Source organism: Dendrobates tinctorius, unplaced genomic scaffold (assembly GCF_039654945.1).
Source record: "Dendrobates tinctorius isolate UK_male_01 unplaced genomic scaffold, ASM3965494v1 ptg000027l, whole genome shotgun sequence".
NCBI classification, from domain to species: Eukaryota; Metazoa; Chordata; class Amphibia; order Anura; family Dendrobatidae; genus Dendrobates; species Dendrobates tinctorius.
This window is the reverse complement of record NW_027361695.1, coordinates 18,273,129-18,300,946: the sequence shown is the minus strand read 5'-3', so window position 1 is coordinate 18,300,946 and position 27,818 is coordinate 18,273,129. Positions and strand designations below refer to the sequence as shown.

The following is a 27,818-nucleotide window of genomic DNA, read 5'->3' as shown; positions in this document are numbered from 1 at the left end:
ATGGATGCAATTCCCTGGCCGACCGTCCTGAATTGAACTAGCATAGCCTCATAACCCATCTATGATCCTGTTAGTTTGGGACCGGCAGATCCTTGGTAGGATTGGGAATTGCAATGTAACATAGAGTGTAAAATACATTTGCTATCATTGCACAAGCTGTGATACTGTAATATTTGGTGTTCTGTAATAATCGGATACATAATTGTGGGGGCATTTTTTGCAGCTCGTAGAGGAAGATATTAGAAATTTGCTGTTTGGCGACTACATGAATCCTGATCTCGAAGGCGATGAACGTTTGTATGCCGAGATACCAAGTGTGCAACAGTTCAACGATGTTGTGGAGAGATGTCTGGATGAATACAACCAGACCCACAAAACCCGTATGAACCTTGTTATATTCAGGTATGCCTGTAATTGGCCTGTAGATAAGCAACATAGGACAATATAGCTGCATTCATGTACTGACAGTGGTTCTGGCGCTGCATTCATGTACTGCCGGAGGTTCTGGCGCTGCATTCATGTACTGACGGTGGTCCTGGCGCTGCATTCATGTGCTGACAATGGTTCCCATGCTGCATTCATGCTGACGATGGTTCTGATCTTGTACACATGTAGCTATCTGTAACATGCTTCATGGCTATGTTAAAACGTAAAAATTCTCAAAGCTTAGAGATTTGGTATTATGAAGAGGATTTGGCGAGTTTCTGCTCCAAAAACTCGGTTTAAGTTAGTGTGTGTCCACACTGTTTTTTTTTTTTTTAGCATAAACTCTCCAAATCCATCTAAAAAACTCAAAACTTGGTTCTGGGGATGTATTAATGTACTAACAGTGGTTCTGGTGATGTATTCATATTATTACCCCTTTAAATTTTTTTTGCGGCTCTTGGCAGTGGTTCAGTATGGCAATGTGACCTTTTGACCAAAAAATGTTGTACACCCTGCTTTAAGTCAATATCCAACTCTTTAATTGAGTTATCAAACTTAGATATTGATGACCTGTCAGGATAAGCTCTGTAAAGGGTCAGACATTGACTTCTAGGGTAGCTACCTCCAATAAGTGGCACTAGAGAGACATTGTCTTTCTTCTGGAGAAGCGCTTATTTGCACGTGCAGATATAGCATACATGCTCAGCAAAGCCAAACATGCATGTTACTTGATGCATCAGGACTGATCGCTATGAGCTCTGTCTTTCCGACGGATATCATGCTAAACCTCCAGGACCTGCGTGGTGGGCACATTCAGAAATAGCCTGTCCCCGCACTGACCCAGTCCGACACGGCATCATTTGCATGTACCGTCAGATGTAGCAATAACAGCTTATTTGCTATGTCATTCCATCTTGTCTGGATTCTCCAAAAACAGATACGTATTGGAACATTTATCTCGGATTTGTCGGATCCTAAAGCAGCCCGGGGGTAACGCCCTGTTGGTTGGGGTTGGCGGGAGCGGACGTCAGTCGCTGACTCGCTTGGCCACATCTATGGCAAAAATGAATATCTTTCAACCTGAGATTTCAAAGAGCTATGGTATGAATGAATGGAGGGAGGACCTGAAGGTAAGTCTTCAGGAAGATGGTTGATGTGGGCACGCAAGGTGCCATGTTGTAATATTCCCTCCGCGGTTCCTTCTTTTCAGAGTTTATTGAGGAGCGCAGGAATGAAAGGACACAAGACGGTTTTCCTGATCACTGACACTCAAATCAAACAGGAGGCCTTCCTGGAGGATGTGGACAGTCTGCTCAACACCGGGGAGGTTCCAAATCTTTTTGCCGTAGATGAAAAGCAAGAAATAATGGAGGTAAAGTGTTATCAGTGACTGCCAATCTCCTATATACAAATCAGACATCACTCGGCATTTTAGAGAAAACTTTGAAAAACTGGATGAGGACTATAGGGACTGACCTGACTAGTCCGGCACGGACCGTGGCTGTCTTCTCTCTGCTCCACTCCAGTTGATTGATCGGGAAAGACCTGTCAATCGACTTAAGTTTTGATAGGAGACGATGGCTGGGGGCACCGTTAGGCTAGTCAGGCATCAGTTGTCGGCCCAGCTTCTTCTCTAATCTCTCTGATTCTTTATTTTATGTTAAATTCTATAAATTGTGAAAAATAATGTAAAAACAAATGTTCCAGCGAATAAAAAGCAGAAAGTTGACTGTTCCTCATTTCGTGCCTCCTTTATCCCGGATTATATTGATGATTACAGGGAGTTCGTCCTGCCGCCCAAGCTGGAAATAGAAACATCGAGCTCAGCCCGTTGGCTCTCTTTGCCTTTTTTGTGAACCGCTGCAAGGAAAACCTTCACATTGTGGTGGCTTTCAGCCCAATTGGCGATGCTTTTCGTAACCGCCTCCGACAGTTCCCGTCACTTATCAATTGCTGCACTATTGACTGGTTCCAGGTGAGTTCAGAGACCGCACGATGACACTTCTAGACTGTTAGAAATTCAGTTCTTCGCTCATTGACTGCTTATTGTTTTCTTTTCTTACAGCCATGGCCAGAAGATGCCCTCGAGAGGGTGGCCGTAAAGTTTTTGGAAACCCTTGAACTCTCCAATACTGAGCACCAGGAAGTGGTTCCCATCTGTAAATACTTCCACACATCTGCCATAGCGTTGTCAGACAAGTAATTCATCTATTTCTTGTATTATGGATCTGTTCAAGTATAATTGTGAAAGTAGGAAACACTTCCCTATTGAGTGCGTCCACTACTAAAGCCTCATATTTCCTTCATGTAAAATAATAACATTTAGTCTGCAGTCAGACGGCCGTATAACACGGACAGCCATATTTCAATGCCTGGACTGGCTGGCAGCTCTTCTGACTGGAGTGTGACAGCATGTATTTCTATGCATCTGTCAGGCTTGAGTGAGAATAGCCGATGGCCAGTCCGAGCATTGTGATGCGATCCTCGTCCGTGTTACACGGCAGTCTGACTGCGCCCTTATACTCCCGTCCGGTGCCGGCGCCATTCCAGCGGTGTAATGAAGTGAATCAGGTCACCTTACGGAAACCACATCTTATTGTATTGTTCTATACTGACAAAATCATCTGGTGCAAGCGATTCATGCAAGCAGCAATTTCTGCAGTGTGTGACGTGGCAGGAGCCCAATGAAAACTTCTGTATAGAAAGTAAAATGAATGCTTTTACTACTGTATGGATGCTTATTTTACCTTATTCAGGTTTTTGAGAGAATTGGGAAGACACAATTATGTCACACCGACGTCTTACCTTGAGCTGATCGCTGCTTTCCGACAGCTGTTATCTCAGAAGCGAGACACCGTGATGAAAGCAAAAAAGAGATATACAAATGGGTTGGACAAGCTGGCATTCGCTGAGTCTCAGGTTGGTATTAGGGTGATTTCCACCCCTACCATTTGTTCAGCAGGATTTTTCCAATACAACTAACAGTAATGGCCACAGGTATAGTTCCTGTAACAATAAGGTAAAAGAAAATCTATAAAATCATGTGGCCAGATTGCATTGTGCCAGTTTATGCCTTTTATAGTCTTTAGAGAAGGAATAACCAAAAGTAGGAATTACCCAGTTTTGTAAACTAACTGCTATCAACGGGGACATTATATATGGTTCTCCTAGGCCCTTCCGCCTCCTTTTCAGAGCCTTATATCAGGGTTCTATTTAAAGGGGTTTTACAATTTTGGAAAACTCCTTTCCCTCAGCTGCAATTTCTAAAAAAAAAAAAAAGGTTCCTTACTCACCCTCCCCTGGTCCGGCGCTGCTCTCGTAATCTATTTGTGTCTGTAGTTCTGGCATCACATAGAAAGGGCTGCAAGCCATAACCGAGCTCGGCGGCTCATGCCGCCTTCCCGCGCGGAGCAGCTTTCGCTCGCTAATTGACTGCAGCACTGTCAACGTGACGCCAGCGCTGCAGACAATAACAGACACCGGAGACTCCTCTAGTCCCTAAGTTATCATTTATTCATTACTATGTTTTACTTAGGTTGGAGAAATGAAGAAGGAGCTGGTCGACCTACAGCCCAAACTGGAAGAGGCCAAGATTGAAAATGCAAATATGATGAAGGTGATTGTGATATTCGCAGTGAACATCAGCGATGCAGAATACAGTAACACTGGCTTTTTTATGATATTTGTATTTGTCACACATCAAATGTGCACGGGTTATGTGCTTTACATGCCCATTTCTTTCCTTGGACTAAGTGATCCAAGGAAAAACAAATCGGTAACATGTCTTATTTTGATCTGAGTGTCAGGTCAAAATCACCAATGCCAGTCTGTGGGTCCAATGGGTCCGTGAAAAACATCGGACAGCAACGGATGACACAGACCGTTAGAATAGAGCAATCCAAACTAAAGCGGAATATAATCAGATTGTTTTTCTTGGATGGAGAAAAAAGTTTCGTGTGAACCTACCGTAATAGGTGACGGTGAGCAGGTTTGGCCAAGGTGTTGTGAGTTCATTTTTCCCTTCACCATTGAGGTCTGATGAACTCCCTCCTCTGGTGAAGGAAGGTAGTGAGGCTGATTACCAAACACCTGGGCAGCTAGATGATGACTGGGTGGCTGGAATTGAGGACTGGATATAAGGCAGCTGACGCCCTTCTTCCTGGCTGGTGATTTTCCTGCTGGATTCTTGGAGACCAGTCTGATTCCTGCATCTCAAAGCTAAGTTTTTCTGCTCTGCTTTGTACTCTTCAGTTTTGTTTTTGTTTTGCCTTGTTTTTTGGGAGTTCTGCCATCCCCGGCCGGGGATGAGCTGAATTCCATTTTTGTCTCTGATCTGTTGATCTTTTGCTCTGTCTTCAGAATATACCTGAGTGCTGATATAGTCTTTTGAAGCGTAGCGACTTCAGGGCCTGTTTTTCCTATCAGTCGGTTGGCTCATTTTGATAGGGTTTTTGCGGATGGCAGACAGCAGCTTTCCTATCCTGTCCTATGTAGTTAGCTTGGGCCCCATCATTTGCTCAACCTATCTTTCTATCTGTGTTAGTGTTTTCATCTTGCTTCACCGTCATTATATGTTGGGGGCTGCCTATTGCTTTGGGGTCTGCTCTGGGGCAGTTTAGTTTTTCCCCTTTCTGTCTTTAGGCTTTGTAGTTCTCCGGCTGTGATCGAGGGGTCTAGGGCACCGTAGGAACCCCCCACGGCTACTGCTAGTTGTTGTGGATAGGTCCAAGGGTCTGCAATCCGTTAGCTGCCAACCTCTCTGGTTTTTCTGGACTTAGCTGGTATTTTGTTTTTTCCTCCTTCGGTGACTCATCATAACACCAAGGCCAGTAATTCAGAAATTGAAAGAGATGTGTTAAAGGTTCTCATATCCTTAAGATTCCTGCCAACCAGGCCATTATTTAAAGGGGAGAGAAAGACCAGCCGGCAGCCGCTGTCAGACCCTTGTAGGAAGCAGAATTACTCGGGGCTCCTGTCTGACGGCCACAGATTACTGATCGTGTCCTGCGAATCAATTTGCACCAACTCTACTCATCTGATACAGATTAGAAAAGGTATGGTGAATGGTGGTGCTCAGGGGTGGGATGGATATCCCAACAATAATATAAGAATGACCACGGCACTCTTTAGTTAGATGCAGTGGAGAAATGGATGCATGAGCATGTCATGTTCCGGGGTGCCAAACTTTACAAGATGGCCAAAAGTTTGATCCACCCCAACCTTCGTCAGAGACATGCAGACAGGTCAATAATGTAACGCCATACACATTAGGACCCTCACACGACCATTTTTCACATAGAGAACGCGCACCCTTTGTAGTCTAGGGGGCTGTTCAATTGTCTGGGGGCTTTTTTTGTGTGGATCAATTGCGAAGCAAAACTGAGAAATGTCCGATTTTGTTCCAAGCCACGGATCAAAATCAGTCATTCAAATCTATGGATCTGTGAAGCAATGGACAGCAGACACATTTCACCCGATGCCGTCCCTTCTTTACTGCTTAATGGGTAGGAGAAGACCGGATTTTGTTGTTTTTTTTGCATACAGGAAAATTGATGGTAAAAATCTTCACACGGACCAAAAAAAAATGGGTGAAGAATCGTACTCAACTCCCTGAAGAAAAGCATGAAAAATTATTGCGGAAAATTATTTCATTTTTCACTGTAAAATGAATAATTGTTTTATATCATGAAAATATATTGCACAGAAATTGGACCTTGTAGTTTACGTTTTTATTTTTTTAGTCTTAACTGTCTTTACAACTTGTCTTATCTTTATAGATCATTGAAAAAGAGTCGGCGGAGGTGGAAGCAAAAAGCAAAGTGGTCCGATCAGATGAAGAAGTGGCCACCCATAAAGCCACCGAGGCCCAAGCGCTAAAAAACGAATGTGAAAGTGAATTGGCAGAAGCCATTCCTGCCCTGGAGGCGGCCATGTCTGCCCTGGACACTCTGAAAGTAAGATCTGCAGAGACACCACTTTATCTGCTAGTATCATAGTAATGTAGACTGATAATTACTATCTATACAGCCAGCAGATATCACCATTGTAAAAACCATGAAGAATCCCCCATCGGGGGTGAAGCTCGTCATGGCTGCTATTTGCGTCATGAAAGAAGTTAAACCAGAAAAGATTAATGACCCGGCAGGGACGGGACAGAAGGTAATCGCTTCCTATAGTGTGGTCAGTGATGTGATTTTATATTAATTTTTATAATTATTAATATTTTCTAGATACTTGATTATTGGGGACCAAGTAAAAAAGTGCTGGGAGACATGAACTTTCTCAAAGACCTGCGGGAATACGACAAGGATAATATTCCAGTAAATAAAAAAATATATATATATATATTTTTTTTTAATAACAAAGACTATACCTGCTCTGTATGTAATAATTTCATTCTTTGCAGGTGTCAGTGATGCAGAAGATCCGCAGTGAATATATCACCAATCCCGACTTTGATCCGGCCAAAGTAGTGAAAGCGTCTTCTGCAGCCGAAGGGTTGTGCCGATGGATTCTCGCCATGGAAGTCTATGACAGAGTGGCAAAGGTAGCGGGATTGGTCACGACTGATAAATTGGCGCCTCGGATATTCACCTTCTAAGGCTTCTTCATGTTCCTCTCACTTATGATCTGCCATGTTATAGGTTGTCGCACCCAAGAAAGCTCGTCTAGTAGAGGCCCAGCAGTCACTGGCTGAAACAATGTCAGTGCTCAACCAGAAGAGGGCAGAACTGAAAGAAGTGGAAGATCGACTCGCCGCCCTCCAGGAGACATTTCGAGAAAAAACAGAGGAGAAAGTTCGACTTGAGTTCCAAGTAGATCTTTGTGCTAAAAAACTAGAACGAGCAGAGAAGCTGATAGGAGGGCTTGGTGGAGAAAAACACAGGTTTGTCTTGTTAAAATGACTTTTTTTTAGGTTCTCTGCACATCATGCCTAATTGCTAAGCATATGCTTGCAGTTCAGTGCAGTAAAAGTTTTAAAGTGTTATTCCCAAGAAACAATTTATCCCCTATTCTATAGAGCACAAGAGTGAGCAATTAATTTTCCCGAGGAGCCACATGAGAGACTGAGACTGTTGTGGAGGGTCGAACCAATAGGCTGAAATTAATTCTGCTCAGTATTAATAAGAACATATTAATTATAATTTTTTGTAGTAATATTAATTTTATCACTTAATATTGACCAGAATTAAGTATGCTGATTCCCCCTGTATACCGTATGAGCACGCATATATATAAAGTGTGAGCCCCACATAGCCTCCTATATACAATGTGAGCACACATAGCCTTAATATACACAGTGTGAGCCCCACGTAGCCTTCATAGCCTCCGTATATACAGTGTGAGCCCTACATAGCCTCTATATACAGTGTATGAGCCCCATATAGCCTCCTATATACAGTGTGAGCCCACGTAGCATCAGTATATACAGTGTGAGCCCCACATACTCGCCATATACAGTATACAGTGGGAGCCCCACATAGCCTCCATATATACAGTGTGAGCCACACATAGCCTCCTATATACAGTGTAAGCCCCACATAGCCTCAATATATACAGTGGGATCCCACATAGCTTCAATATATACTGTGAGCTCCACATAGCCTCCATATATACAGTAAACCCCACATAGCCTCCTATATACAACGGGAGCCCCATATAGCCTCCTATATACATTGTGAGCCCACATAGCCTCAAATATACTGTGAGCCCCACATAGCCTCGTATATACAGTGTGAGCCCCACATAGCCTCCTATATTCAGTATGAGCCCACGTAGCCTCAGTATATACAGTGTGAGCCCCACATATCCTCCATATATACAGTGTGAGCCTCACATAGCCTCCATATATACAGTGTGAGCCCCACATAGCCTCCTATATACAGTGTAACCCCCACATAGCCTCCATATATACAATCTGAGCTCACATAGTCTCATTATATACAGTGTGAACCCCATATAGCCTCCATATATACAGTGTGAGCCCCACATAGCCTCCATATACATGTATACACAGTGTGAGCTCCACATAGCCTCTGTATACAGTGCATGAGCCTAATATAGCCTTGTATATACAGTGTGAGCCCACATAGCCTCAATATATACAGTTTGAGCCTTACATAGCCTCCATATACAGTATACAGTGTGAGCCCCACATAGTCTCCATATATACAGTGTGAGCCCCACATAGCCTCCTATATACAGTGTAAGCCCTACATAGCTTCCATATATACAGTGTGAGCCCACATAGCTTCAATATATGCTGAGAGCCTCACATAGCTTCCATATATACAGTGAATCCCACATAGCCTCTTATACACAATGGGAGCCCCATAGAGCCTCCTATATACAATGTGAGCCCAGATAGCCTCAATATATACTTTGAGCCCCACATAGCCTCGTATATACAGTGTGAGCCCCACATAGCCTCCTATACTCAGTGTGAGCCTACATAGCTTCAATATATACAGTGTGAGCCTCACACAGCCTTGTATATACATTCAACTATCCCATATAGATGAAAAAAAACAGCAACACATACTCACCTTGCTCCCATTACCCCGACTCTCTGATCCTATATCCTGTGCAATGAGTCTCAACGGGAGATAAAATGACATCATTTCATAAGCTATCTCACACGCTAATTAGAGGAAGATGGAGCCGGCGGCCCTGTCCTCCACCAATGTATTTACCGCTGTCTGCATCCTGAGGAGCGCCGGATGTGGCCTGTGGGCCGCAGTTTGCCCAGGGCTGCTATAGCGGAAAACTTGATGATCGTGGGGGAGTCTAACCATAGGGATCTCCCATGAACTAAAGGTCAAAGATCTTAAATCTCGAGAAAGGGGCTTTTGATTAGAACGGAGCTCAATTTCTGCTCCATTCATTGTCCATGGAACTGCTGTAAATGGGCAAGTTGTGTACTTAGCAGTCCTATAGACAAAGGATCGAGCAGCGTCCAAGCAGGCGTTCCTGCGCTCCATTCAAAATGGCACAGCGTAGCCTCATTCTCCAGTTCCAGAGTATTGATCTCGGGATTGCTGGGGTTTCCATTGATCAGATGGATCTTCAGCGATCCCAAGGAAAACCTCTGTCCTCTAAATGTGCTTTATTCACCATCCCTGGGTCCAGCCATGACATCACATAGACACAATGCAACCAATCAGTGAGCTTAGCAGCTCTTGCCATCCACTCACACAGAGCTACTGAGCTCAGATATTGGCTGCAATGCTGGCGACGTGACATCAGCGCTGCAGACAATAACCGACATCGGGGGCAGTGGCGGGGACTCAGCACTGGACCCATGAAGGGTGAGTATGGCGCATTTTTAGAAAACAAAATTAAGCTGGGAAACAGGATTTATGAAAAAAAAAAAACACTTTCATTCTCAATTTATATTTTACCACTAACCTATAAATTCTAGATATCATTTATGAGGACCAGCATCTGCCCTGTTATTGTTGGCATTATGCTACTTGTTTCTTTCTTTATGGATATTGGATGTTGTATTTAGCACTGTTTTTTTTTTCTTTTACCGCGTCGATCATTAGATGGTCCAATGCTGCTGATTCACTTCAAAACATGTATGATAATCTCACCGGAGACGTCCTGGTATCTGCCGGCGTCATTGCCTACCTGGGAGCTTTCACGGCCGGCTTCCGGCAAGAATGTACCAGAGAATGGAGCAAGCTGTGCAAGGTGAATGTATCGGGAGGGGGGTATTTCTTTCTTTCTGTGCTATACTGTACATTTATTTGATAAGAACCAATCAAAAAGTTCATCATTTTCAGTCCCATCCACAAGATCTGTGTTATTAGCATTAATTAAAAGGGTTTTCCAGACTTGGTCTTGGTCAAAATAACACAATCGGCGTTACTCCATTATTTGCTAATAGGCTGCATCGGTGCGTGCAACCGCTGCAGCCAATCCTAGGCTTCAGCTGTCTTGTGTTAACTAACACGACATCACTGCTGAGCCCAGTGATTGGCTGCAGAGGTCATATGTGCTGCAGTTCTAACATCACCCTTGCAGTCTATCAACAAATATTGGGGCCTGTAACTGCGAGGCGTCACAAAAGCATAAAAAAACCTAATCTTGGAAATCCCCTTTAAGTTAAAGGCAATATATATATATATTTTTTTAGAGTAAAAACATTCCATGCTCCGATGACTTTTCATTGAGTAAGACTCTCGGTGACCCGATCAAAATCAGAGCCTGGAATATCGCCGGATTACCGACGGACAGCTTCTCGGTAGATAACGGAGTCATTGTCAGCAACTCAAGACGCTGGTCAGTACTGTGTTGATTTTAACAAATGATTAATCTTATTTTTTTTCAGTGTTTTATTACATATTAGTTGTCGAGTTTTGAAGGAGAGTTAAAGCCAAGATGAATGTCCCCTGTGTGTCTCTTCTTCAGGCCTTTAATGATAGACCCTCAGGGCCAAGCTAACAAGTGGATTAAGAATTCAGAGAGAGACAACCAACTGAGCGTCATCAAACTGACAGATTCGGACTACATGCGAACCCTGGAAAACTGCATACAGTTCGGGACGCCACTTTTATTGGAAAACGTGGGAGAAGATTTGGATCCGTCACTGGAGCCTTTACTATTAAAGCAAACGTTTAAACAAGGCACGTGCGTCAATTTCTCAATGAACGTGGTCACTTTGTAATGTTAGTGGTCACTGCAGGTAGTATGGTGGCCACTTATATGAGTGGTCATCTACGTGGCATATAAGAGGCTCTAGTCCTCCCAAACAAAGGCTATTGCTTGTTAGCTGTTATCCACTCTCCATTAGGGCGCAGTCTGACGGCTGAATAAATCGGACTGAGATTGTATTGCAGTGCACGGACTGTCCTGCGGCTCTCCCAACCCAAAGAAATACAGGAAGCTGTCACACTCGGATTGGGAGAGCCACCTGCTAGTCTGACGGCTGTATAAATCGGACTGAGATCGGAACGCAGTGCACGGACTAGCTGGCATCCTCTCCCGAAAGAAAAACATGAAGCCTTCACGCTGTGGTCAGGAGAGCCGCCGGCCAGTCTGTGCACTGCATTCTGATCTTGGTCCGATTTATACAGCCGTCAAACTGGCCGGCGTCTCTGCCGACCCAACTGTGACAGTTTCATGTATTTCTCTGGGTCGGGAGAGCCGCCGGCCAGTTCAACGGCTGTGTAAATCGAACCAAGATCAGAATGCAGTGTGCGGACTGGCCGGCGGCTCTTCCGACCCTTAGAAATACATGAAACTGTCACACTTGGGTCGGGAGAGCCGCCGGCCAGTTCAACGGCTGTGTAAATCGAACCAAGATCAGAATGCAGTGTGCGGACTGGCCGGCGGCTCTTCCGACCCTTAGAAATACATGAAACTGTCACACTTGGGTCGGCAGTGACGCCGGCCAGTTCAATGGCTGTGTAAATCGAACCAAGATCAGAATGCAGTGTGCGGACTGGCCGGCGGCTCTTCCAACCCTTAGAAATACATGAAACTGTCACACTTGGGTCGGCAGTGACGCCGGCCAGTTCAACGGCTGTGTAAATCGAACCAAGATCAGAATGCAGTGTGCGGACTGGCCGGCGGCTCTTCCAACCCTTAGAAATACATGAAACTGTCACACTTGGGTCGGCAGTGACGCCGGCCAGTTCGACGGCTGTATAAATCGGACCAAGCTCGGAATGCAGTGCACGGACTGGCCGGCGGCTCTTCCGACCCAAAGAAATACATGAAACTGTCACACTTGGGTCGGCAGAGACGCCGGCCAGTTTGACGGCTGTATAAATCGGACCAAGGTCGGAATGCAGTGCACGGACTGGCCTGCGGCTCTCTTGACCCAAAGAAATACATGAATCTTTCACACTAGGTTCAGGAGAGCTGCGGGCCAGTCTGACAGTTGTATAAATTGAACCAAGATCGGAATGCAGTGCATGGACTGGCCGGCGACTCTACCAACCCAAAGAAATACATGAAGCTGTCACACTCGGGTGGGGAGAGCCACCAGCCAGTCCGTGCACTGCTTTCACATCTCGCTCCAGTTTATATGCCCATCTGACTCTGCCCGTGTAGAGGGGGTAATTTCTTCTACGGTGCCCATAGGCCCTAATTGGGGATATACTGTAGACAGGGGTGGTCTTTCTGAAAAAAAAAACCTTTTAGAATTAGTTATGGAAAAAAATTTGACATCAGTTCTTCATCCACTTCTCTTTAATCACTTTTTATTGTCGCCATTCTCTCTATTTCTGCCTCCTTGGAACAGACGAAGGTAATCCACATCTTGTCATTAGATGTTCCTGCCTACGAACTATTAGAGCAGTGTCATCCGTGTTTTTATTTGTCAATTTGTGTGACCCCACTTGTGGGTGAAGCATGTAAAAAATTAGCTATATTGTGCTAAAGGGGTTGTCTTGTGTTGTCTTTAGGAGCGCAACTGATTTTTAATAATGGGTAAGTTGCAAAGTTGCTTATTTCTACATGCAATTTGCAATGTTAACCATTTATCGAGATGAGACGACCCCTTTGAAGGGTTATTTTCATCTCGTCAAGCTTTGCACTAGGGGTCTGGCCGCTTTGTATGGCCACGCATGCAGTAAAAATGATGTGTAGAGATCTGATGTGCCAGTCATGAGAATTCCAGCATAAAAGCCATATGCAAATCAGACTGAATGTGCACTGGGGGCGTGTGAGTGCACTGGGGGCGTGTCTGCAATGGGGGCATGCCAGTGCACTTGCAAAGTTTCTGCCCCTTGTGCACTTCCAGTGTGATTTGCATATGGCTTTCTACTCTAGATTTCTCATGACGGATCCCTACACAAAAGATATCATCTTTATTGGGATACAAGTGCTTATACAGCCATACCATATGTTAAAACATTCCCTTTAAGTAATGTAGCACGCAATATATAAAAATTACGGCTGGGGTATGATTATTGTGCGGATAAAAGAGCTCCTTTTTCTCTGTCCCTAAGAACAAATGTATGTTCTAAAGTCTCCATGTTTGATTCCCCTTTACGCCCGTCGGATAATGAAATGCTTTTGCACTCACAGGCGGCATGGACTGCATCAGACTCGGAGAAACAATCATCGAATATTCTGCGGACTTCAGATTTTATATCACAACGAAGCTCAGAAATCCTCATTATCTACCTGAGTTAGCAACAAAAGTGTCCCTGCTAAACTTTATGATCACCCCCGAGGGACTGGAAGATCAGTTACTTGGCATCGTGGTAGCAAAAGAGAGGTCAGTGGTCCTTGCTGCAGTCCTGGAAATGTGTCTTCTCAAGATTTTCCTATTATTCTGCTCAAACTCAAAACACAAGTAGCGCAGTCCCTACATTGTCAGCTTAGTGGTGGTACTGTTGCTCTAGTCTAGGGGTATTTCTTAACGACCCAATGCCAAGTGTCTTCAACTGAAACACATGTCATCAAGGTACCCCAAGGGCTGCCATCTTCCCAGTGACCTTCCTTACCTTAACTCTCGGCTCTGGTTATTCTGGAATGACTAGAGAGGAAAGAATTGAACCATAACAAATCCAATCCATTACAACTTTCCTGAAAACTTCCATTCTGGTGGATCTGAAATTTTTGAGATTCGATGCACGTGAACCCCGCAAAATTGCGGTTAGTGGTCTGCCATTATTTTTTTTTACTGTCAGGAAGGGGTTAAAATAATAGAATACATTATACTCACCTGTCCTAGGCCTTCTACTGTCTTATGCCACCTCCGCTGTTGCAGCTCTCCAGTCCTCTGCACTAGTGATGAGTGAACGTGCTGGGATAAGGTGTTATCTGAGCATGCTCGGGTGCTAACCGAGTGACTTTGGCGTGCATGAATAATCTGTTTGAGTCCCAGCGGCTGCATGTCTCGTGGCCATTCGACAGCAGTGACATATGCAGAGAAACCTGTTTGTTAGGAAATCCCTGCATGTGTTGTGGCTGTCAAACAGCCGCGAGACATGCAGCCTCGGGGACTTGAACATATTTTTCGAGCACGCCGAAGACACTTAGCACCCGAGCATGCTCAGATAACACCTTATCCCAGCACGTTCACTCATTACTACTGCCATTGTGCGGTGAGGGAGGCAACATAACACAGGTGAGGGTCTGTGACTGGAGGGTATAGTGAATTTTATCACTTCTTAACCCTTTCCATCCATTTATTTTGCTCTGGGGTCTGGAGAGACCTATGAGCATATAAACATCCTTTCAATTTGGGCCAATTTTATTTGGACCAAGTTAAGTCTGCCATCCAATTTAAGGAAATCTGCTCAAGACGAATTTTGGGAAATTCGATCCTTTCTACTGGTGCCCAACTGCAAAAAAAAACTTTTGTGTCACTACCAGTGCTCAACAGAGTAACACAAAAATGTTCTTTTCTATCAGAACGATGCTACTGCGCAGGCACCCCCGGCACCATCTTGATGGAGCGTATTTTTTTTATTTCTAGCAAAATGGCGCCTGCGCAGTAGCAGAGGCGACTGCCAGAACCGTTTTGATTAAGATAAACAAAAAATAAAAAAATTTCCGACAAAACTGTATGTGGTCCACTGTGATACGCACTTCCAACAATACTAAATCCAAACAGAAAAATGGAAGCAGAGAGTATATAGATTTCTAAAAGTAAAAGTTTCTTATTGAAAAATACACATCAAAAAATATTCTAAAACAAGGAGAGGTGTCAGTGAGTGCCACATCACCAAGGGTATATGGGATTCCTCAAAAATAAATACGGATCAATCATATGATCTGATGGCAAGCAGATATAGTGGGGAAAAAGTATTTAGTCATCCGCCAATTGTGCAAGTTCTTCCACTTAAAAAGATGAGAGAGGCCTGTAATTGACATTATAGGTAGACCACAACTATGAGAGTCAAAATGAGAAAACAAATCCAGAAAATCACCTTGTCTGTTTTGGCAAGATTTATTCTGCAAAATATGGTAGAAAATAAGTATTTGGTCACCTGAAATATATAAAGTGCTTTCAGTGAGAGAAACAAAATAGGAATCTTGTGGGTGTGATACCTTTTAATGGCTAACAAATAATAGTAAATGGTGTTAGAAAGCAAGCTTTCGGGACTGCTTATGTCCCTTCATCAGGCTGATATAACAAAATATTTGAAGAAACCTTATTTATATACAGTTTAAAGCACATTCTGGCGTGATACTTGGACATTTCAATAAACAAATACTGAGCTTGAAGAGAGAATCCTTAATTAGGTAATATTACATCAGTGGTGTGAAAGTTCTGTGAGATCAATGGGCTGTTTGGAGGAGATAGCTCAGATATGGTAATGGGCCATAAAACCTTCTGACAAATTGAGTCCTGTGTGAATAGAATCAATGATTGTAATGAATTTGTGATCCCACACTCTCCGGTGTTTCTGTGATTTAAAATTGCCTTTTAAAATGACAACTTTCATATTGTTTATATTGTGTCCTGGATCACAGAAATGTTTCGCCACAGGTAAATGGTTTTTTTTTGTCTGTAATTGTATGACAATGAGACCTCATTCTTGCTCTCAGTCTCTGTCCTGTTTCTCCAACATAGAGGCCACCTACAGGACATATATTGCATAGAATTAAATACACCACATTGGAAGAGGAACATGTGAATGTCCCGGGGATCTTATAGTCCTGCTGTGTGTTGGGAATTTGGATTTTGTCTTTGGTATCTATATGAATGCAGGTTTTGCATCTTCTCTCATTGCAAGGATATGTTCCTCTTGGTGAATCTGAGGGCATTGAACTTCGGATAATGATGTTTCTTAGATTGGGAGGTTGTCTGTAACATAGCAAGGGGGGGTCTTTGAATAGTGTTTTTAACCGGTCATCCTTGTGTAGGATATGGTGAAGTTTCTTAGCCATTTTTCTCAGTATTTCAAGCTGTGGGTTGTAGGTCACTACCAGTGGTACACGATGATTTTCCTCTTTTTTTCTGTATTGAAGTACTTGACTTCTAGGGATCCTTGTGGCCCTAACGATCTGATCATCAATGGAGGTGGAATGGTAACCTTGATTTAAAAATGACATTTTAAGCTGGGTTAGGTGTTCATCCCTGTCTTTGGGACTGGAACAGATATGGTTATATCTGAGGGCCTGGCTGTAGACAATGGACTTTTTAATGTGTTTAGGATGGAAACTGTCCCATTTGAGGCATGTGGGACGGTCAATTGGTTTCCGATATACTGATGTTTGGAATGAACCATTTTGGATTTTTATGGTGGTGTCTAGGAAGTTGATTTTTGTTTTTGAGTGGTCTAATGTCAAGTTTATGGTTGGGTGAAATTTGTTGAATTTGTCATGCATATGAAGGTCCTGGAGTGGCCTAGCCAGTCTCCAGATCTCAACCCCATAGAAAACCTTTGGAGGGATTTGAAAATCCGTGTTGCCTAGTGACAGGCCCAAAACATCACTGCTCTAGAGGAGATCTGCATGGAGGAATGCGCCAACCTACCACCAACAGTGTGTGCCAACCTTGTGAAGACTTACAGAAAACATTGGTCTCTGTCATTGCCAACAAAGGACATATAACAAAATATTGTTAATGACCAAATACTTATTTTCCACCATAATTTGCAGAATAAATCTTGCCAAATCAGACAAGGTGATCTTCTGGATTTGTTTTCTCATTTTGACTCTCATAGTTGTGGTCTACCTATGATGTCAATTACAGGCCGCTCTCTTCTTTTTAAGTGGAAGAACTTGCACAACTGGTGGCTGACTAAATACTTTTTTCCCCACTGTGTATGCAAAAGACAATAGTCATCAAATATACAAAGGGAAATGAATTCATCAAGACATAATGCAATTAAATAATCATAAAAAGGTCAATTTTCATATAAAATGGTTGCAGGAAAAAGATCAAAATTGACAGTAGAAAATTCCTATGCAGACAGTGCTCTATGTTAGAAGGGAAAACCTAAGTGATGCAGTGAAACTACGTCTGTCATAAAAAAGTTTTATGTAAAGCCAACCACAATCCTAGCATAAGATATATGAAAAAGATTAAAAAATCAACAGATCAATATACAATATTATAAATCCATATACAACCTGGTGGGGAGATACAGCTAACCCCCAACGCGCGTTTCGCGTCGGCTTCTTCTTTTAAGATGTGAGTTCCGGCCTTCGGTTGGATTTTTGCTATTACAGGAGTATTTTGCTGTGCCGCCAGACAGGTGAGCTGATTGCTCCTTTTTTCATAATTAAAATGTGCCTTATGTCTTGTGTTGTAAACGCTCTTCATAATTCTCTCATATGGATTCCGAAATATTGTTTTAGAAAAATGCGCAATATTTCCAAGAACTTGGTTTGGAAGAAGGACATTCCTAGAACTTAATTAGAAAAGCTACCATTACCTAAAATATTTTTTTCAAAGCTGGTGTGATCTTGTCACCCATCTCTAAATATCTGGAGCCAAGAAGAAAAATACGAATAGATACATCTGTAATTATTAAGATCACACCATGAGCTCCGAGGAAATGCCCCATAAAGACAGACATGTGCCCCCGGAGATCCAAGACTGTGAAGAATACACGTGTAAAAGCAAAGCTTCATTGTGTTTTCTGCTCTGCTTTAGTTTTACCATTATATATATTTTTTCTTTCTATGTGACAGAATTTACCTTTATACTTTCCTCATTACAGGCCGGAGCTCGAAGAAGAGAGAAACGCTTTAATTTTACAATCAGCCGCCAATAAGAAACAGTTGAAGGAGATTGAAGACAAGATATTGGAGACCTTACAGTCCTCAGAAGGGAACATCTTGGAAGATGAGAGTGCCATCCAGATCTTGGATTCAGCCAAGATCATGAGCAATGAGATCACCAAAAAGCAACAGGTGAGCAAAAGGCCACAGAAATCATATGGCTGTAGCTACTCCCCGACACTTTGATTGACAGCTCTCCCTGCGCACACACGCTGCACACACACACTGCAGAGTGAGCTGTCAATCAGCATTCCGAGCAGAGATTATAACCGGCTGTAACCATTCCATGTCCACTTCCATGTCCAGCGGCTCCCAGGAGTATATAAGTTAATTTCCTCGCCGTAGCCGCACTTTCAGTAAAGCGTCCAAGCAGCATTTTAACGCTATTTACTAGAAAATTAACCCTATATATGCAGGAAAATAGCACTTTTGAAAATGACAGGTTCCCTTTAAATGACCAACAAACTTTGCCTAAATCTATAGTATAAGCAAAAATAAAACACTGTAATATATCTAATATCAAGAAATATACTTCTTTCTCCACTTATGAGCAAGTTCTCTCCACATCTCCCATTCCCCCACTTAATAAATTCATAATCCACTCTGAAAAACAGGTAAAATCCATCTTGGGCAAACCAATACAGACTGCTAGCTCACTGAGGGATCTGATTACAGCTGCCGGTTGAAATCTGTGGAGAGAGGGGGCGGAGGCTGGAGGATAGTGAGCACAGGCATTAAGAGTGAGAACAGGCAGATGAAGACAGACAGGCCATCCTGCTGTTTTCTAATAATGTTTTATTTCAGTGGTGGATTCACCTCTACACTGCTCAGTACTGCTGTATAATATTCTTCATCCTTATGCTGCTTCTTAACATGTGCTACATACAGACAGGACAGCAGGAATCCATCATATCTGTGTGTGCCGTGTATGGGAGACATCATAGGAGTCACTCTACATCAATAGCTCAGAGACAACTGAAAATTAGTGTCTGTAGAGGGGGAAATTAGTGATAAAAATGTGGGATACACGTCATATAATGAACAGAAATTGTATTATTTTTCATGTAGTGTATTCTGCAAAGTCATCTGAAAAGACAGGTGCGCTGAGCTAGGAGTCCTTAATAAAGTTGTATTTTTGGATAGTAATTGCTGGTTTTCTAGAATTTTTTATACTTTTTTTTGTCTGTTTCCATAGATTGCAGAGAAAACTGAACTAAAAATTGCAGAATCCAGAGAAGGCTACAGGTCCATCGCCAAACATTCATCCGTGCTGTTCTTCAGTATCGCGGACCTTGCTAACATTGACCCGATGTATCAGTATGCGCTCAACTGGTTTGTCAACCTTTATATCAACTCCATCCAGGACAGGTGAGGTTTTACTATTACACTTGGTCATGATGTATATCAGACCTATCCATTAAAGTAAATGGCTGCCCATTCTCTCCAGTCCCACAAGCTCTCTGCCTCGGGGTTATCCTTGACACTGATCTCTCTTTCAAACCACATATCCAAGCCCTTTCCACTTTCTGCCGACTTCAACTCAAAAATATTTCACGGATCTGTACATTCCTCAACCAAAAATCTGCAAAAGCCCTAGTCCATGCCCTCATCATCTCCCGCCTTGACTACTGCAACCTCCTGCTCTGTGGCCTCCCCTCTAGCACTCTGGCACCCCCTCCAATCTATTCTAAACTCTGCTGCCCGACTAATCCACCTGTCCCCCTACTATTCCCCGGCCTCTCCCCTCTGTCAATCCCTGCACTGGCTCTCCATTACCCAAAGACTCCAGTTCAAAACCCTACCCATGACATACAAAGCCATCCACAACCTGAGTCCTCCATACATCTGTGACCTTGTCTCCCGGTACTTACCTGCACGAAACCTCCGATCCTCACAAGATCTCCTTCTCTACTCCCCTCTTATCTCCTCTTCCCACAATCGCATGCAAGATTTCTCTCGCGCATCCCCCCTACTCTGGAACTCTCTACCACAACATATCAGACTCTCACCTACCATCGAAACCTTCAAAAAGAGCCTGAAGACCCACCTCTTCCGACAAGCCTACAACCTGCAGTAACCACCGATCCACCAAACCGCTGCACGACCAGCTCTACCCTCGCCTACTGTATCCTCACCCATCCCCTGTAGATTGTGAGCCCTCGCGGGCAGGGTCCTCTCTCAGCCTGTCATGACTTGTATTGTTTAAGATGACTGTACTTGTATGTATTATGTATACCCCTCCTTACATGTAAAGCGCCATGGAATAAATGGCGCTATAATAATAAATAATAATAATAATAATAATATGTGTACATATATATATATAATGATGTTCCTGTGTTTGTTTTCAGCAACAAATCTAAAATCCTTGAAAAGCGTCTCCGTTACCTGAACGATCACTTCACCTATAACTTATACTGCAACGTGTGCCGCTCTCTTTTCGAGAAGGACAAGCTCCTGTTCTCCTTCTTGCTCTGCTGCAACCTCCTCATGTACGTCTTCCTCCGAGCGCCAGCAGGCGGTATAAATTACGGGCACATAATTGTTTTCCCCACTAACTTTTTACCCGTTATAATTTTAGGGCAAAGAAGGAAATAGAACACCAAGAATTTATGTTCTTACTTACTGGTGGTGTCGGACTGCAAAATAATGTTGCAAACCCGGCGCCGGGCTGGCTTCCAGATAAAAGCTGGGATGAGATTTGCCGTGCAGCCGATTTACCTTCTTTTAAGGGAATGAGGTAAGAGTTCCAATAGATCGCAGCACCTTTAAGTAGCCACTATTTTATAGATTTCAGTTGTGCCCTTTTTACAGGGGTTGTTATGGTCCTAAATTACCAAACGGAATGTGGTGATACATTCTATTTTTATTTGTGGGTACGTTTGACTATAATGCATCATTACCACGGATTTAATTTTGTGTATTACATTGCACCAAAGTTCTATAGATCTATCTTTCAGAATTGCATTATTATTAATTTTGTGGATATACACATGCCTGTTATCATTCCTTGGTAGTCCTCTGTCATCTAGGGCGGCACGGTGGCTCAGTTGGTTATCACTGCAGCCTTGCAGCGCTGGGGTCCAAGGACAACATCTGCAAGGAGTTTGTATGTTCTCCCCGTGTTTGCGTGGGTTTCCTCCGGGTTTTCCGGTTTCCTCCCACATTCCAAAGACATACTGATAGGGAATTTAGATTGTGAGCCCCATCGGGGACAGCGATGATAATGTGTGCAAACTGTGAAGCGCTGCGGAATTTATTAGCGCTACATAAAAATAAAGATTATTATTATTATCTAGTGGCTACCCCTTGTTCTGTCTTCTTGTTTTCATTATTTTGTGTCTCTCATTAGCCTCCCCTTGCTTTCATTGTTTCTTGATTTTAATGATCAACTTTTAATTGTTATTGTATAGTGGTGTAAATCAATTAAATATTTATTGTTTCTATGCATTTGTTTGATTTCTGATTATTCTGGAGTAATCACTGATCTGATATTTTAGGCTTGCTCTGTGTGCTCTCGTTTTTATTGGAATTAGTTTTTGAGAAATAGGTTTCTTTAAACTGAACAGTCACTTGGTTATACAGCGATGCTTCCTCACCTCTAAGGCTAGTTTCGCATTAGCGTTTACGGCCGCAGCGCCGGGCTGCGCACGGCCACCGCTAAGCCCCGCCCCATCACGCCTCCGCCAGTAGCTCCGCCTACAGACGCATGACGCTGCATGCGTCCTGCGTCCCCTATCTTTAGCACTGGGGACGCAGGCCGTGCGCAGTATGCGTTTGGCGGCGCATGCATCCTTTTGACGGGTGCCCCGACCAGCGCCAAACGCAACAGATTGCAATTTGGTGCGCTCGGCGCAGCGTCAAAAGGACGCATACGCCGCCAAACGCATACTGCGCACAACCTGCGTCCTCAGTGATAAAGATAGGGGACGCAGGACGCATGCAGCGTCATGCGTCCGTAGGTGGAGCTACCGGCGGAGGCGTGATGGGGCGGGGCTTAGCAGCGGCCGTGTGCAGCCAGACACTGCGGCCGTAAACGCTAATGTGAAACTAGCCTTACTGCAGCCATTTTGCTTCTCAGCAAATTTATTAGCCACTTGACAAGTGAATTCATGGACCTGTATGGACACTTTCTTTTTTCTTAAGAGAATCCTAAAGAGGACTTTTAACTGCATTTTATATGCTAAACTGGCCCCACCATGAAAATCTGAATAAAACGTATTTCTTATCGTTTTTGTTTCTCATGTCCATTGCACAGATATTAGCTCTTCCATTATAATCAAAGGGGACAAACAGCAGTAATTTTTCACTTGGGGACAATTACTTTTTTCCCCTGTTTGCCGTTGCCCAATCATAAGCAGGAGGCATCATACAGGGTGAAAATAGAAAACACCCACCAGAGAAAGCCAGACCTAGCTTTCTCTGTGTGATAGGGTATGACTGATTAGGCTGACTGGGTCAAATAGATGTCACTGCCAACGCTTACTGCATGGAGGAAGAAGAGTAGAGCTGTGTGTCATTACAAACACCGCTCTACATCTATCCAAGGGATCAGAGAATAATGCCCCAGTACCTCAGATAGATGCAGAGCGCTGAGTGTGACCAGCACTGATCGAAGAACTGCAGCTTTCATCTCACAGCATGACAGTGCTGGGAGATAAGAGCTGTAATCATACATTCCCCAATGCCTGGAATAGATGCAGAGCGGTGTTTGTAATGACGGATCCTTATATTTTTATGGTTACTATAAATGTGTTGGCCTATAAGTAATCTATTGTATTTCATCACGGCCTCTGTATTATTGCATGGATGCAGAGAACATTTCACTGAAAATCCCGATGAATGGCACGTGTTGTATGACAGCAGGGAACCTTATAATGTCCCATTACCTAATCCATATAATGAGAAGCTGAATGAGCTGCAGAAGATGATTATTCTGAGATGCCTCAGACCAGACAAGGTAAGAAATATGTATTGTCCATTGTTTTTAATTATGGTTTAATTTTACCAGCATTGTTTTTTTTAGTTGTTGCCCTATATTTGCTTTCATATTACATTACAAATAGGAGTTATCTGATGAAGAAAGTCCCTTTCCCTATCACCTATTAGAACATATGGATGTTATTGACAGGAGGGCTTCCACTCAGGACACCCCTCTACTAGCCAGAACTGAGATCTATTAATAATAATAATATTGCTGGCTGCAGAATGAGTTAACTGAGAATCCACCAGTGAGCTCACTATGGCAGTTTTGTCTTTTTCTGAGCTCCTCTCAGCTGATTTATTACCACAGACCACATCAAAGCTGAATGTGCAGGGACACAAGAACCAAAACGTCAAAAAAATTTAATGAAGCCCACTTGCAAAAATGATTTTAAACCAAAAATACAAGTATTTAAGTTAAATAAAAAAAAGAAAAGTGATTGGTTGTCCACTTTTTGGTGATAATTGTGTTGGTAAATATGCGATACTTAAAGCAATGCATTTCCTTTTTTTGTACTTTTAGATGAGCCCGGCCGTGACCAACTACGTGACTGACAAACTTGGAAAGAAATTTGTGGAGCCACCTCCATTCGATTTATCTAAAAGCTACCTGGACTCTAATTCCACAATCCCGCTCATCTTTGTCTTGTCTCCTGGAGCTGATCCAATGGCAAGTAAGTATATAAAAAAAAAAAAATCAGTAAAAATACCAAAAAAAGCGTATCTGCTATTCCTAAACTACTGAAACCTCTGCACAAGAGTAACACACAGAGCACTGATCTGTCTGTACAAGGTAAACTAAATCAGCCGTCCCGAGGGACCGACAATGCACATGTTGTTTGTACATGCACTGTAATAGGGCTATGTTGCAATACCACAGTTAGCCTGAGGACAAGGGTGGCGCTGTTTCTGAAAAAAAAAAAAAAAATCTCAGTTGCTCCATAGAGAGACAAAGGGGACCGTGAGCTTCTCCTGGGCTCTTCGCTGCACCTGTCACCAGGACCTCTCCTCCAACTTCTCAGTACAGGTTTCAGTCAAGTAGGTTGCCTGCCCTGGGACCCTGTACAATGGACCCGGGCAGGCTCATACTCTCCTGGCCATACATTGCCCCTGTGGCACCCCTGAGGGTTCAGTCGCCACAGAGGTACTGCTCCTCCTCCTGAGGTGTGGTACCCCACTATTCAGGTAAGGTGGAGACACCTGACCACGCTCCAACACCTGCATCCCACACAACATAGTAGTGTAGCAAAGCACACTTTGGTGGCTCCCTGCTTGGAACACGAAGCGTGCTGGGAGGCGGGTGGAGTTTAGTTTGCACTCAAAAGAGCGGGAAGAGGATAGGATTTAGTTAGTTAGTCACAGGAGTCTGACGAGGTCAGTCTGTGAAAGGAGATCCCTGAGTGGGATGGATGAAGGAAGTGCTGCAGCCGACCTCAGTGACCTGGGTCCGCTGGCAGAGGAAAGGAACATTGATAGAAAGACTGACTCTCCATAAGAAGGAAAGGATTAGTACGGAACGTGAGGAGAAGAAGAGAACCAAGGATCAGGGTTAGGGCAGAACCCTTCCCAAGTTCTAAGCGCATGGCCGGTGTCCGGTCCCCGAGGTTGTATGGATACTGATGGTCTGCAGCAGACACCGGAGGAATAGAAGTAGTGACCACTTTATTCCCACACCAGACTTGGGGGCACAACAGCAACGATAGTGAGCCGGGACTTGGTAGCAAGGAGTCCCTGAAGCAGGCTACAGCTGTCTGCCGTACAAGTAGAGTTCATAGGAACATCTGACAGGAGGAACTCCAGTGTAACTCAGTACTGGGAGTACTTCACTAAAAGGCGCAAAAGGGAGACGTTCAGAAAAGGCACATAAGTTGGCGGAGTGTTGGAAAGAAGTATTTCATCTTGCCTGGAAGTTGGCTGAGCTCCTGACCTGGAGGACACGGCATGGATGCGGGCTCTGGTGCCACAACAGACTGTGAGTAAAGCTTTGGAACTACATGCCCTGGTGTCCTCCACTTATTCCTGCGTCAACCCACCCGGCACTGCTACATTCCCTTGCGCCTGACACTACACCATCTAAGTGTCACTTCACCTACACTGCCCTGGGACTACAGACCTGCCTGTGGAGGGCTATAACATCATTGCTGCACCACACCATCTGTCCCAGAGGATCTGTCTGCAGTGTCGGCTTAACATCATTCACTGCCGAACACCACAGGTGGTGTCACGACTCATTCATTCTAATCATCATAAGCACATTGAAAATTCCCCCTTTTACAATGGGTGCCCAGGGCCACGGGCCGGGTCCCAGCTGCCGTGACATCTCCCATTGAAGCTCATCGGGCACGGTACCGAGTACCCCCCACCGCCCTGGGAGGGCGACCCACCACTTCTTGCCTCTCCCTGTTTCTTCTCTAACCATGTCTGGCCCCATAGAAAGACATATACGTTCTGCCAGCACTCGCTGGTCTTGTACTTTGGCATGTCCTGAATGCAAAAGTTCCCGTCGGGCCAACCCGTGGCGACCTGCGCTGTAGGGGGCCCCAGGTCAGACAGCCCATCAGACCAGACTGAGGAGTGCTGGAGGAGGAGTAAATAGAAAAATCTTTTTATATTCTGCGCCTCTTCCTCCTCTTTTGGTACAGTTTACACTGTACATAATGCATTTTTTTATATATTTCTTATAAATAGATCTATTCCTGTATCGCTAATAAAGAAGTGAAACTCTTCTGTTTCAGGTTTGCTAAAATTTGCCAATGATAGAAATATGGGAGGAGGTGACAAGTTCCAAGCCATCTCCCTAGGACAGGGACAGGGGCCGGTAGCTGCAAAAATGATCAAGGAGGCCGCAGCAAACGGGACGTGGGTCTGTCTGCAGAATTGTCACCTGGCCGTGTCCTGGATGCCGACGCTGGAGAAGATTTGCGAGGAGTTCACCAGTGACACCTGTCACCCAGACTTCAGACTGTGGTTAACTAGTTATCCTTCACCCAAGGTAATAATAATCTGTCATGTATTACTGTATTCCGGCTCAGACTGGCCCACTGGAGAGCAGGAGAATCCTACGGTGGGCCGCCATGCAAATGTGGTAGGGGGCCAGGCTAGGGGGGTGGACCACTGCTTACCAGACAAGGCAAAGATGAGACGGAGACAGCTTCCACTTGTAACAGTTCCGGATTTATTTGTCGTCCTCCTGACGACCACCAAACACGCACCACAGCTTCTTTACACCACTGTATCGCCAGGCCCGGGTGCCTATTCTTCAGCTCCAGTCACAGTAACGCACCTCGCGGATCTTTCACTGGGGGCTGTCCTAGACCAATTTACCCCCAGCGCTTCACCTGCCCGAGGTCGTCTTCCAATCGGTACCCCAGGGGCCTCGTCTGTTCTGCGGTCCGTTAAGTGAGGGCCTCCCCCCTGGCTGCCTCTTCTCCTTGCCTGTACTGCAGTCCGTCGGGTCAGGGCCACCCCCTGACTGTCTCTCCTTTGTCCGTCCCCCTGGCCGAGCTCTTCTCACTTTCTCCTTCTGAGCTCCTCCCGAGCCCCGCCTTCTTCTATTTATCCCCTCTCTCACAGGGGAATTTCCCACCCGGGCTCCTATCTCCCCGCCCCCTATGACTAAGCGGATTCCTAAGCCCTAAGCTGATGTTAAATCCTGTACTACTCTCCTCTGCCATCTTGTGGTCATTTCACGGTACTGCACTCCCTTTTCTGTCTTTCCCTGCTGTTACCTTTCTAACCTGTCAATCTCTGTCATTAGTGCACAAACCGTCCCCTCCTTCTACCAGTCACGTCTGTCCGTCAAGTCATCTTCCCCACACAAGAATGCACTCTTCACACAGGGCCAGTCACGTCCACAGTTTGCAGACATGACTGGCCCGAGTTTTCGTACAATCTTCTGAATCCGAACTAAGGATTATTTCCAAAGTCCTTCCAGATTTAGGATGACGAGCACCAGCAAGTTGTTGGAAGACTTTTTAAAAAGTGTATATTTATAAAAATGCCGATACCTGGGATGTATAATATTAATTACCAATCTTTCTTATATGTCCCCAGTTTCCGGTGACCATTCTCCAGAACGGTGTGAAGATGACAAATGAGCCACCGACAGGACTGAGACTCAATCTGCTGCAGTCTTATCTCACCGACCCGATCTCTGACATAGAATTTTTCAGTGGATGCCCAGGAAAAGAGCAAGTATGAGACTCCATCTAATGATATGAGACGTGGTAGGGATAGAAAGTCTAACTCCATGGTATCTGCTTTTTCTTCTAGATATGGGAGAAGTTACTTTTTGGAGTGTGTTTCTTCCACGCTTTGGTTCAGGAAAGGAAGAAGTTTGGTCCTTTGGGATGGAATATCCCCTATGGATTTAATGAGTCTGATTTGAGAATCAGCATTCGGCAACTACAAGTAATTACGTTACATTTTATATCTCAGTTATATGGTGACACTACCCTCTCAAAGGGATTCTGTAACTAGGCTTTTGCTATCCCTTCTAAGAGCAGCATAATATAGGGGCAGAGACCCTGATTCCAGTGATGTGTCACTTACTGGGCTGTTTGCTGCACTTTTGATAAAATCTCTGTTTTAGCTGCTGAAGATCTAGCAGTTCTCTGAATGCTGAGCTCTGTATAACACTGCCCACATCACTGATTGGTTGCTTTCTGTGTACACTGTGCATAGGCAGAAAGCGTTCAATCAGTGGTGGG

General features: G+C 44.2%; 1 protein-coding gene across 1 annotated transcript in view; it reads left to right on the top strand.

The window, feature by feature from the left end:
• The window catches only part of DNAH12 (dynein axonemal heavy chain 12), an 81,009-nt gene that overhangs the window by 39,969 nt on the left and 13,222 nt on the right, over nt 1-27,818 (top strand). The window contains exons 41-65 of the mRNA XM_073569820.1: nt 224-402; nt 1,364-1,556; nt 1,637-1,798; nt 2,207-2,401; nt 2,492-2,625; nt 3,183-3,345; nt 3,962-4,042; nt 6,204-6,380; nt 6,454-6,585; nt 6,657-6,746; nt 6,833-6,973; nt 7,071-7,312; nt 9,975-10,122; nt 10,568-10,713; nt 10,843-11,057; nt 13,468-13,660; nt 18,066-18,258; nt 19,322-19,494; nt 20,478-20,618; nt 20,708-20,866; nt 22,942-23,086; nt 23,633-23,783; nt 25,845-26,101; nt 27,163-27,303; nt 27,382-27,519. Coding sequence (XP_073425921.1) covers nt 224-402; nt 1,364-1,556; nt 1,637-1,798; nt 2,207-2,401; nt 2,492-2,625; nt 3,183-3,345; nt 3,962-4,042; nt 6,204-6,380; nt 6,454-6,585; nt 6,657-6,746; nt 6,833-6,973; nt 7,071-7,312; nt 9,975-10,122; nt 10,568-10,713; nt 10,843-11,057; nt 13,468-13,660; nt 18,066-18,258; nt 19,322-19,494; nt 20,478-20,618; nt 20,708-20,866; nt 22,942-23,086; nt 23,633-23,783; nt 25,845-26,101; nt 27,163-27,303; nt 27,382-27,519 — 4,089 coding nt within the window. The remainder of the gene's footprint in view (nt 1-223; nt 403-1,363; nt 1,557-1,636; nt 1,799-2,206; nt 2,402-2,491; nt 2,626-3,182; nt 3,346-3,961; nt 4,043-6,203; nt 6,381-6,453; nt 6,586-6,656; nt 6,747-6,832; nt 6,974-7,070; nt 7,313-9,974; nt 10,123-10,567; nt 10,714-10,842; nt 11,058-13,467; nt 13,661-18,065; nt 18,259-19,321; nt 19,495-20,477; nt 20,619-20,707; nt 20,867-22,941; nt 23,087-23,632; nt 23,784-25,844; nt 26,102-27,162; nt 27,304-27,381; nt 27,520-27,818) is intronic.